Consider the following 12,315-nt stretch of genomic DNA (forward strand, 5'->3'; position numbering starts at 1 on the left):
CATCAGAGGAGCAGGAAAGCTGACATTTCGGGCCGAGACCCTCCTTCGGAAATGCTCTGATGCTGCTTGGCCTGCTGTGTTCATCCAGCTCTACACCTTGTTATCTCAGATTCTCCAGCATCTGCAGTTCCTACTATCTCTGAAACAAGGCTATCTACCTTACACTTCTGGGGGTTTTATAGACCACCATGAGGTCACTCCTTAGTCTCGTACGCTCCAGGGAAAAAAGGTATATTTGGGGGCCATGAAACAACAGCTGGAATTAAACTCAATTAAATAAAATCTGGAATCAAGAGCCAGTGACTGTGTGACATCTATCATCGGTCGACATGTAAAAACCCATCTAGTTTGCTATCCTTCTCCAGGAGGGGTCTCTGCAGTCCTTAGCTACACGTGACTCCAGACCCACGGCCGTGTGGTTGGCAGTTAACTCTGCCCCAACAGGCCTTGGTCACTAGGTTCAAGGGGACAACTAGGGGCGGGCAACAAATGGTGACCCTGACCCGTCCCGAGAGGGGGTTTAAAAAGTTGGTGCTGGGATTGGCAGGTGTGGATGGAAGACGGAGATCTGTTGTGGGTTTGAATGGTTGTGTAGTGGCTCTGTTTTGTGGGAGGAGAGGCGGGGTGGGATTTGAAACTGCCGTTGGTTAGGAAATATATAAAAGCTGCCAGCATTGGTTGAACGAGCCTTGAGGTGTGCCTTTAAGGGAAGTTCAGCTTGGATTCTAACATCCCATTTCTCCTCTCTCCTTCCCTTTCTCTCTCTCTCTTTCTCTCTCCCCCGCCCTCTCTCTCCCCCCTCTCCACCCCGGCAGGACTGGCAGCCCCCGTTCGCTGTCGAAGTTGATAACTTCAAGTTTACTCCACGAATCCAACGCCTGAACGAGTTAGAGGTGAGCTCTCAGGGGGCGAGCAACTAGCACCGTCTGGCGGTTCCCCTTTGGTTTCAGTCAGGTGGAACAGGGCAGCACGGGAGGGGCTCATCAGCTTTGGTGGGTATCGCTGTCCAGGCCATCAAGTGAATGGGAGCGGGGGGCGCAGAAAGAACAGAGACTCCATGACAGGGCAGGGGGCAGGGGAGATTATAAATATCAAGGTTGGGGAGAGTGTGTGAAGAGTAAGGCAATGGAAGAATCATAGACTGGTGGGACAGTGGCTCAGTAATTAGCACCGCAGTGTCACAGCGCCAGGGACCCGGATTCGATTCCAGCCCCGGGCGGCGCTCTTGTGTGGAGTTTGCACATTCTCCCCGTGTCTGCGTGGGTTTCCTCCGGTTTCCTCCCACAGTCCAAAGGTGCAGGTTAGGGTGGATTTGGCCGTGGGGAATGCAGGGTTAGAGGGGTGGGTGGAGGAAATGGGTGAAGGTGGGAGGACAGGAGGGGTCAGTGTGGGGCTCCATCGATGCAGGGGAAGCTTCCCACTTTGAGCAGATCTGGGCGAAGGAAGTCGGAGGAGAGACCCTCCGGATGTTAAACCTGTGTACAGACCTGAGGCACCTTTACCCGTTCGGGGCCCACTCGCTACCAGCTCCGTTGTGTTGAGTTATCGAAGCAAGCCGTACCTTCCCGCTGACCCTCTCGGCTGGTTTTTTTTATTGTTTATCCCTCTGTTTCTGAACAGGCACAGACCCGAGTGAAGTTAAACTTTCTGGATCAAATCGCCAAGTTCTGGGAGTTGCAGGGGTCCACATTAAAAATTCCCAACGTGGAGCGGCGAATCTTAGACTTGTACAGTCTGAACAAGGTAATGTCAGTGGGAAGTGAAAGGCACCAGGGTCATGGGCCTGGGGCCTGGGGTCTCCGCACCTCTCCAGCAATGGGGCTCTGCATATCCCCCAGCAGGTTTGGGAAAGGTATCCTCTCCATAACGCAACAAGATGGGTCTGGGGTTAGACTCGGAGCAAACCTCCCTTTACTCCTTCAGACAGAAACCTCCCTCTACACTGTCCCCCATCAGACACTCCCAGGACCGGGACAATATGGGGCTAGATACAGTGTAAAGCTCCCTCTACGCTGTCCCCCATCAAACACTCCCCGGACAGGGATAGCCCGGGGTTAGATACAGAGTAGAGCTTCCTCTACACTGTGTTCTCCCCCCCGCCCCCCTCCCCATCAAACACTCCCAGGGATAGGGATAGCCTCGAGAATGAGCTGCTGTTGTTTAAGATTGCCCTACCCTGGTCCCAGAATTCCATAAGAGCCATCCTTGGGAAAGGAGTGAATTCTGTGCCTGACATTGCAGCGTTGCTCACCCCACTCTGCTGTCTTTTCCCAGATTGTCATTGAGGAGGGTGGCTATGAAGCTATCTGTCGCGACCGGCGATGGTCTCGCGTGGCCCAGCGGCTGGGCTATCCGCCTGGGAAGGGGATCGGATCCTTGCTGCGCTCACACTACGAGAGGGTCATCTACCCTTTCGACACCTTCCAGTCTGGAGCCAGCCTAGCAGTAAGTGATACAGTGCCGGGGTGGGCATCGTGGGAGGGTCGGCGCTGCGGGAGCGCCGCGCCGTCGGAGGGTCGGCGCTGCGGGAGCGCCGCGCCATCGGAGGGTGATTGAGTGCCAAATCCAATCGGCCCAGGCCCCAGGGTTCACGTTCTGACCTTGCTCGGACTTTAAGTATGATCCTGTTTTCTCCCTCTGTTTGTGCAGTGTCAGCCCGGGCCACAGATTGACAGTGAGGAAAAAGACCGTGAGTACAAACCTCACAGTATCCCCCTGCGCCAGTCGGTGCAGCCCTCCAAGATGAACAGCTACGGACGAAGAGCCAAGCGTTTGCAGGCTGAGGTGAGTGACCACTGACAGCGGGGACTGGCGATGTCCTAATGGTGTTGGTAGTGGAAACCCCAGGGGCACTGGTTCAAATACAAGAGAGCACAGGTGGGAAATAAAATTGGGTATTAAGAAGTTAACTTGACCACAAAACGATTGTTGTGAAAGGCCTTCTGGTTCACCAGTGCCCTTTGGGCACGGCAGTCTGCCATCCTCACCCACTCTGGACTTACATTTAACTCCCTGAACCAGCCCCGTCAAACATTTGGGGACATTTGTATAGGGAAGGCTGGTGAATGTTGGCCCAGTTGGTGAAGGCCCCATCCCATGAGAGGCCGCACTTATCTGCAGAATATTTTCAGGAAGGACTTAGACACAGTTCTTAGGGCTACAGGGTCAAAGGTTATGGGAGAAGAGAGCAGCAAGGGACGGGTTGGATGATCCTATTGGAAGGGCAAAGCAAGCTTGAAACACAGAAACATACAAGATAGGAGCAGGAGGAGGCCATTCGGCCCTTCCAGCCTGCTCTGCCGTTATAGATTCATAGAGTCCTACAGCATGGAGACAGGCCCTTCAGCCCAAATTGGTCCATGCCGACCAAAATGTCCATCCATGCAAGCCCCATTTCTGTGCACTTGCCTCATATTCTTCTAAACCTTTCCTATCTATGTATTCATCCAATTGTTAATGTACCCGCCTCAGCCTCTTCCACTGGAAGCCCATTCCATATGTGTACCACCCTCTGTGTAAAATATTCTTCATGATCATGGCTGATCGTCCAACTCAATAGCCTAATCCTGCTTTCTCTCCATAACCTTTGATTCCGTTAGCCCCAAGTACTATATCTAGCCGCCTCTTGAACACATTCAATACTTTGGCATCAACTACTTCCCAGTAGTAATGAATTCCACAGGCTCTCCACTCTCTGGGTGAAGAAATGTCTCCTCATCTCCGTCCTAAATCGTCTACCCCGCATCCTCATTCTGTGACCCCTGGTTCTGGGCGCACCCACCATTGGAAGCATCCTCCCTGCATCTACTGTGTCCAGTCCTGTAAGAATTTTATAAGTTTCTGAGATTCCCCTCATTCGTCTGAACAATCCTAAATTAGTCAACCTCTCCTGATACGTCAGACCCACCATCCCCGGAATCAGCCTGGTACACCTTTGCTGCACTCCAATGAGAGCAAGAACATCCTTCCTCAGAAAAGGAGTCCAAAACTGCACACAATATTCTAGGTGTGACCTCACTTAAAGCCTTGTATAACTGCAACAATACATCCTGCTCCTGTACTCAAAACCTTTTGCAATGAAGGTCAACGTACCATTTGCCCTCTTTACTACCTGCTGCACCTGCATGCTTACCTTCAGCGACTGGTGCACAAGGACACCCAGGTCCTGCTGCAGAACACTCCCCTCCCAATTTACATCCACTGAAGGTCTGAATGACCTACTCTTACTCTCTCTGTTACTGTGGCCAGCCTTGGAATGTGGGTATTGCTAGTTAAGACCATTGCCACATTGACGAGCCTGCCACCACTTGGTGAGTCACTGCAGTGCGTCTTGTAGACGGTACACACCTGCTGCTGTGCGTCGGCGGTGGAGGGAGTACTGAAGGTGGGTGTTAGCGAGTCACTCGAGTGTGTGTGTGTTCGGCGGGGGAGTGTGGATTGCTGCTTTGTCCTAGATAGCATTGAGTTTCTCGAGTGTTGTTGGAGCTGCCCCCATCCAGGGCAAGTGGGGAGTATTCCATCACCCTCCTGACTTGTGCCTTGTCGATGGACGGACAGGCTTTGGGTGGAAGAGTCAGGAGGGGAGTTACTCACCACAGGATTCCCAGCCTCTGACCTGCTGTTGTTGATTCTTCTAAAGTCAAAATATTGCAGGTGCTGTAAATCTGAAACAAGCACAGAGAGCTGCTGGATAGGATCGGCAGTATCTGTGGAGAGAGAGAGAGAAAAACAGTGAGCATTTTGAGGTGCAGTGACCTTCCTTCAGAAGGTACCCCACACAGAGAGGGGTGGGGGGGGTTGGGGGTGAGATGCACTGATTATAATGAGGTCAGTCAGCTCGACCTTATCGAATCTGAGTTCATCATTTAGACCAGGTTAACAGCCCGAATCAGGGAGCCCTGGCTGACAGTGTGACCGGGGTTCTGCACACTCTGAGACCTGGCTGTGAAGGAGGTGGACCAGAGTCCGGGACTTCCCACATGTAAATAAAGGCTGACAGGATACCAGTCTCTGTGGAGTTATTTCAGTAGAGGTTTGGAACTCGGTTTCACAAACAGCTGTGGATACCGGATCAATTGTTAATTTTAAATCTGAAAGAGAGAAACTTTTATTAAGCACTATATTAATGGGTATGGACCCTAGGCAGGTATATGGAGTGAGACCAAAGATCAGCCAGGATCTCATTGAATGGTGCAACAGGGCTCGAGGGGCCGAATGGCCCACTCCTCTCCCTGGGATCTTCAAATGGATGCAAATTAAGGTATGCACGGGGCAGGAATGGATTCTGTGTACTAACGGCAAAGTAAACAGGAGACGAGGCTGTTGGTGCCGGGTGGGGAGGCAACATGGAAGCAAAACAGAGAACAGACATACTGCATTTTTCTGATGAAGGGTCTAGGCCCGAAACGTCAGCCTTTCTGCTCCTATGATGCTGCTTGGCCTGCTGTGTTCATCCAGCCCTGCACCTTGTTGTCAACAGACATATTGCAGACAGTTTCTGAAGTTGTGGGATTCAATATTGAAATGTCAAGGCTGTAAAGTGGGAAACCAGGTTTTGCTCCCTGGGCTCGTGTTGTGCTTTGTTGGAGTGTGGTCAGACATTACACTTTGCCAAGTTATAGTCCAACAGGTCATGTTTGTTGGAACGTGGCAGTAGCCCCAGGAAAACAATGTTAGGGAGAGAGCAAGGTGGGTTATTCAGATGGACTGGGAGATACAGAGGACTCATTTTCTCCCGTTCACGCCTTAACTTACACCCAGTTTACGATCTCTCTTTCTCTTTCTCTCTCTCTTTCAACACCAGTAAACCCTTTGTCTTTTGTACTGCGTTTCTCTCTCCACAGAAGCTGCTGCGTTTCTCAAGCATTCTCCGTGTTTGTCTTGTAGGCTGTTCGTATTGTAGAATCATAGAATCCCCACAGTGTGGAAGCAGGCTGTTCGGCCCATTGAATCCACAATGACCCTACGAAGAGTATCCCACCAGCCTCGCCCCCTACCCAATCCCGTAATCCTGCATTTCCCATGGCTAACCCACCTAGCCCGAACATCCCTGGACACTGTGGGACAATTTACCGTGGCTAATCCACCTTAACCTGCACATCTTTGGTCTGTGGGAGGAAACCGGAGCACCCGGAGGAAACACCCGCAGACACGGGGAGAATGTGCAAACTCCACAGAGACCGTCACCCGAGGCTGGAATTGAACCTGGGTCCCTGGTGCTGGGAGGCAGCCATGCTAACCACTGAGCCAGTGCACCGCCCCAGTCCAGTTCAGTTTCTGAGGGGCAGCATATCTTTGACACCTTTTTCCTATCATTCCTGCTCCCAGCAGGGATTGATGTAACTCCCAACTTTTCCCATCATCGTCTCAGCACCTACCATTTGTTCCAAGGCTCCTCCGGTAGCAGCTTCAATGTCACAACCCTGGGAACTTACTCCCCGATGGTACTGCAAGGCAGCTCACCACCACCATGACCACCTTGAGGGGCAGTAAATCCTGGCCTGGCCAGGCCAGTGGCCCACACATCCTGCAGCTGCAGTGCCGACTGTTGTAGCCACAGCATCGCAGGGAGTCTGTGACCATGTTCGAGGGAGCCTGGGGAGAGGTTTACACCATCCTTACTTCAGAGGATGAGCGTGTCTGTCTCTCTGTATCTGGGTAGTGTGAAGGCTGTGCCCCTGAGCTCCCATTTAGTTTAGAACAGAGTCTCCTAAGCTGTGGGTCACGGCCTTCTGCACAGGCACACACGTACTCACGTGTGCCCCCCCCACCCCGGCTGTCAGCCACTTGGGGTCACAAGGAGAAAGCGCTCGGACACACTACCTTTAGAGGGGACCGTTCAGCCCCGTCCAGTGCAATGGCAGCTGCTATTCCAGCTGAACCCCATTGCCTCGATGCAGTTCTTCTCCAGCCCTTAGTGCCCTGGGCTCTCCTACCTGTGGGGGAGTGTTTGGCTTGGAAATAGTCTCAGCATCACCCTGTCAGAGCCCCTTCAGAACTTTACACATTCAGTCTCATGGTTTGGTCCTCCAGAGAGTCATAGAGTTTTATAACAGCACAGAAAAAGGCCCTTCAGCCCATTGTGTTCGTGCTGGTCGTCAAACAACTGCCTACTGTAAGCCCATTCCCAGCTCATGGCCTGTAGCCTTGTCTGCTGTGGTGTTTCATCCCAGTACTACTTCAGTCTCTCTGACTCTCCCACGCTTTCTGGCAGTGAGTTCCCCATATACACCACCCTCTGGGTGGGAAAAAGAAATTCTCTCTGAACCTCCTGCTCCTGACCTTCAAACTGTGTTCCCTCTGGTATCGACCCCTCTATTAAAGGGGGAAACGTTTCTTCTGTGCCCCTCAGAACTTTGTACACCTCAATCAGACTCCTCGCCGACCTTCCCCAGCCTATCGGGTCTCTCTTTGTAGCCCGGTCTCTCCGTCCCAGGCAATACCCTGGTGAATCTCTGCTGCACCCTCTCCAGTGCAATCACATCTTTCCTGTAGTGTGGTGACCAGAACGGCACACAGTGCTCGAGCTGTGAGCTAACGTCGTAGACAAACCTGTGCTACTGTACAGGGCAGTCCCTCGCCCCAGCAACCAGTCACATTAAATTGCCATTGTACTCCCTCTGGGCAGTTCTGGTCTGCACCTTTTGGGAAAGATGTATCTCTGACAGACACTGTACAGCAAAGGTTCCTGTGGCCCCTGGGGTGGGGTGCTGGGTAAATCTGACTGACATCCCCCTGGAACTCTGAATGAACAAGAGGGGCAGCTCATTGGGATGTGCAAGGTTCTGAAGGGGCTCGGAGAGGGTTGTGAATCTGCAAAGTCTCAATCATGGAGGGTTGTGAGAGCTCCCATCATTGGGGCTGGGGTGCAGCTTGGTTCCAAGGGGTGATGGTGATCTGGGGAAACGAGAGTCAATCCCAATGGTAGTGGATAGCAGGGCAGGTTCAAAGGGACAGAATGGCTGCCACCTGCTCCAGTTTCTGGTGGAACTGTTTGGCTGCTTGGGCTGTCAGGGCCAACGCTGCCAGTGTTAAATAACGATAGAGCTGAGCAAGTGTGAATCTGTGCTTCTCACTGTTGGTTAATCTGTGATGTCAGTGGGTCATCAGGAGTATGAGGAGTGAGGGGAATGTTGCACTCAGTTCCAGGGGCAGGCAGGCTGAGGGAGGGAGGGAGGGAGGGAGGGAAGGAGGAGGGCAGCTCTCTAGGTAGCCGACCTGTCCTCGCTCCCAGGTCAGGATCATGCTGTGATTCCTGGCCATCCTCACCGTGTTCCTCTTTCCCTGTTTCCCAAGACGGAGCCGACAGAGGCTGACATCGCCAAGAACCCAGAGCTGAAGAAGCTGCAGATTTACGGAGCCGGCCCCAAGATGGTGGGCCTGGGGCTGGTGGTAAAAGACCGAGCCAACAGGAAGAGAGGTAGGTGTTTACCCACAGCCCACTTCCACAGCCCACTTCCCATGGCGGCAGCGGCTGCTGTATACGTGTCTCTGTCACTCTCTCGCTCTGCCCCATTCCCCGCCCCCCCCAAACCTGTCGTGTGGGTAAAGGTGCCCCAACTCTCCCAAAGGGACTCTGCCCCCCCCATCAGGCAGTAATGCTGACTCCCTGGTGTTCATGGGGAGACAGTGTGTCGCTGTCACTGGGCTGGTAATTGTGAGGACCCAGGGGTCACCAAAACCCCACCACAGTGCCTGTGAAAGTGAGTTCCAAATCATAAACTCTGGGATCGAATGCCAGTCTCGGTGATGGCGCGGAGTGTGGTAAAATACCATTTATCGAGGGGGGAGGGATCTCTGCCCTCCCTCGCCTGGTCTGGGCCATTAGGCCCTTAAAACCTCCTCAGCCATTCGATAAGATCATGGCTGATCAACCAACTCAGCCCCCTGTCCCTCTGCTTTCTCCCCCATCCCTTTACACTTCAGGGGTGACACTTAACTGCCCCCTGAAAGGGCAGGAGTGAGACTCTCTGTTCAAGGGGCAATGAGGAGCATCTCAACAGTGACCTCACCGTGTTATGTGATGGAATGAATGTAACAGTTTCTGAAAGAAGCTTTGCCCCACTCCTCCCCACCCCGCCCCCGACCTGAGGGAGGTGACGGTCTCACTGCCTCCTCTTGTCACCAGACAAGGACTGCCTCGACTGCCCCCCCACGCTGGTGGTAAAGGAGGAGATAGTGGCTGAACCAAAGCTGGAATACTCGCTGGAGCACTGCCCGCTGATCAAAGAGGAGAAAGGGGTTGCTGACACCTGCAGCAAAAGGACCATGAGGCTGCGGAAGGGAGCCACATCACCTCAGTTTGTAAGTAACAACAGGCATCTTTTCCACTTGGCAAACCGTAACCCATTCCCGTCGGAGGGTCAGCGCTGAGGGAGCGCCGCGCTGTCGGAGGGTCAGCGCTGTGTATGAACATTCACATGTTTGAGGTTTTAGCGCACTGTTTGGTGTTCTCTGTCTCTTGTTGTTGCCCCTCTCAACTGCTGTCATACCCTACTGACCCAGGGCTCCCTTCCATCTCACTTCTCCATTTGCAGCCTCTGTCACATCCAGCATGGACCCTCTCTATTGGTTTCTCCCTCCCTCACTGCCCCCTCTGCCTCCCCTTGGGGTCCCCCGCTCTCTCCCTCAGTACTCCTCTCCCTCACCCAGTCGTTTCCACAGCCACCATCTCTGCCTCTGAGCAGTCTGGTGCCGTGGCTCGCAATTCTCCCCCGCCCCATCAAGCTTCCCCAGCTCCATTTCTTCCCATCTGGCTGTCCCTGAACATCGTTTCTGTTGGGTTTGCAGGCTGACTCCTACATCTGTATAATCTGTTCCCGGCGTGTGGAGGAGGAGAAATTGGTTCTGTGTGAAGGCTGTGAGGACAGTTACCACACCTTCTGCCTCATCCCACCTCTCCCGGAGATCCCGAAAGGAGACTGGAGATGTCCCAAGTGTGTGGTCGAGGTAGGGAGCATGTTCCGAAGATCTCCGTAGAATTGGAATGTGTTGTCCCACGTACTTTACCACGAAAGATACAGTGAAATGTTTTAAAAGTTGCCCCAACATGGCGCCTCTGTTAATGATAGAGGACAAACAGAATGATTTTAAAAAATGTAAAATTAAGACAAAGTTCAGCATAGAAATGCAGAAAATAAATGCGGGAGTAGACCGTTCTCAGTATCCCATTCCCACCCTCTGCCCATACCCCAAAATCCCTTTAGCAACAAGAGCCATGTCCAGCCCCTTCCTGAATATATCTAATGAACTGGCCCCAATAGCTTCCTGTGGGAGAGAATTCCACAGGTTCACAGCTCTCTGACTGAAGAAATTCTTCCTCATCTCAGTCCTTGAATAGCTTACCCCTTGTTCTCAGACGATGATTCCCCAGTTATGGACTTCCCCAACATCGGGAACGTTCTTCCTGTATCTAGCCTGTCCAGTCCAGTCAGGATTTTATGCATTTTTATGAAATTCCCCCTCATTCTTCTAAATTCCTGCGAGTACAAGCCCAGTCGATCCAGTCTTTCCTCAACTGTCAGTCCTGCCATCCCAGGAATCAGTCTGGTGAGCCTTCCTCAGACCAGGAGACCAAACCTGCACACAGAACTCAAGATGTGGCCTCACCAGTATAATTGCAACAAGCCATCCTTACTCCGATACTCAAATCCTCTCGCTATGAAGGCCAGCATGCTGTTATCTTTCCTCACCGCCTGAGCCAACACAGTCAGTGAGCAGCTCCTGGGCTCAGGGAAAGACAAATAAGCATTGATGGACTACCCTGAAGATGGAGTCATTTTGAGACTGCCAGGCCTGGCCATGCTGGGAGAACCCTCCTTTTTCCCCCTGGCAGACGCAGCCCCCAATCCGCCATCTGTACCGCTCCCCGACGCTTCCACCCCTTCACATGCCCAGGCTCAGCCTGCAGTTCCAGACCAGGAGAGTCACCCTGGGACCTGTTCCTCACTCCCCAGGAGACACCCCCACCCAGGGCTGGGATGGAGCCGTGTCTGGCTCATCCTGGTTCCACTGCCCCTGGAGGCTGCCCATCACCCTCCAGCCTGAAAGGGAAACGAAAGAAAGTTGATGGGGCAGGTGAGCCCTGGGCTCAGTTCCCCGTAGTCTGTCAACAAGTTAGATCTTCACCTGGTGGTTGGGAGGAATTGGAAAGGGTGTAGGAGCAAAGGGAGCGCAGCTACACAAGTCATCACAGTGGCAGGACCAGGTGAACAGGGAGCTCATTACGTTGTTGGGATCTGAAGCTTCAGCCACGGGGGCATGGGGCGCAGGAGCAGGGAGCTGGTGCTTGGGTGTGTGTCAGATACTGGTCTAGCCGGTGGCACAGTGGTTAGCACTGCTGCCTCACGCACCAGGGACCCAGGTTCGATTCTAGCCTTGTCTGTCCGTGTGGAGTTTGCACATTCTACCCGTGTCTGCGTGGGTTTTCTCCGGGTGCTCCGGTTTCCTCCCACGGTCCAAAGATGTGCAGGTTGGATGGATTGGCCATGCTAAATTGCCCATAGTGTTCAGGGATGTGTAGCTTAGGTGGGTTATAGGGGGATGGGTCTGGGTGGGATGCACTGAGGTTCGGTGTGGACTTGTTGGGCCGAAGGGCCTGTTTTCACACTGTAAGGATTCTAGCCTGGGGCCTGGGCTTCTGGCCCTGCACTTCGGGAAGGAGCTGAAGGGTTGAGAGAGAGAGATCCAGGGGTGAGCGGGTTTCGGTGACATGGATAAGTCCACACCTCCTATCAGGCAGCTCTGTCGCTCACTCTCACAGTCTCCTGCTCTCTCACTCTTCCCACTAACACAGCGTGTGCCTCCCTCCCCGACAGGAGTGTAAGAAACCAGCCGAGGCTTTTGGCTTTGAGCAGGCGACGAGAGAATATACCCTGCAAAGTTTTGGTGAGATGGCAGATACCTTCAAGTCTGACTACTTCAACATGCCAGTTCATGTAAGTACGTGTGTGTGGGGACGGGGGCGGGGGCGGGGTGGCGGTGTGTGAGGGGGGTGGGGAGGGGTGTGTGTGGGGGGTTGGCGGGGATCGGTGGTGTGGTATGTGGGGATTGTGTGTTGCAGGGTGGTGTGTGTGTGTTGGGGGTGTGTGCGTGTGCGCGCGCGTGGTGGGGTGGGGTTGGGGGTGTGTGCGCACACGGGGGGGGGGGGGGGTGTGTGCGGGCGGGTGGGGGGGGGGGGTGGGGGTGTGTGCGCGAAGGAGAAGTGTGAGCTGGCACTGAGCAGTCGGTGGGGTCAGCATCATATCCCCACCCCAATCCCCCGTCCTCTATAGCTCTGCTATTCTGCCACTTTCTCAGCCCCGCCCCCCCATTCTT

General features: G+C 53.5%; 1 protein-coding gene across 1 annotated transcript in view; it reads left to right on the top strand.

Annotated features, from left to right (window-relative positions):
- The window catches only part of LOC109926219 (lysine-specific demethylase 5D-like), a 31,687-nt gene that overhangs the window by 2,042 nt on the left and 17,330 nt on the right, over positions 1-12,315 (top strand). The window contains exons 2-9 of the mRNA XM_048619958.1: positions 708-893; positions 1,621-1,743; positions 2,275-2,445; positions 2,650-2,784; positions 8,296-8,419; positions 9,128-9,303; positions 9,790-9,948; positions 11,817-11,936. Of these exons, the coding sequence (XP_048475915.1) occupies positions 708-893; positions 1,621-1,743; positions 2,275-2,445; positions 2,650-2,784; positions 8,296-8,419; positions 9,128-9,303; positions 9,790-9,948; positions 11,817-11,936 (1,194 nt within the window). The remainder of the gene's footprint in view (positions 1-707; positions 894-1,620; positions 1,744-2,274; positions 2,446-2,649; positions 2,785-8,295; positions 8,420-9,127; positions 9,304-9,789; positions 9,949-11,816; positions 11,937-12,315) is intronic.

Source organism: Rhincodon typus, chromosome 44 (assembly GCF_021869965.1).
Source record: "Rhincodon typus isolate 14 chromosome 44, sRhiTyp1.1, whole genome shotgun sequence".
NCBI lineage: Eukaryota > Metazoa > Chordata > Chondrichthyes > Orectolobiformes > Rhincodontidae > Rhincodon > Rhincodon typus.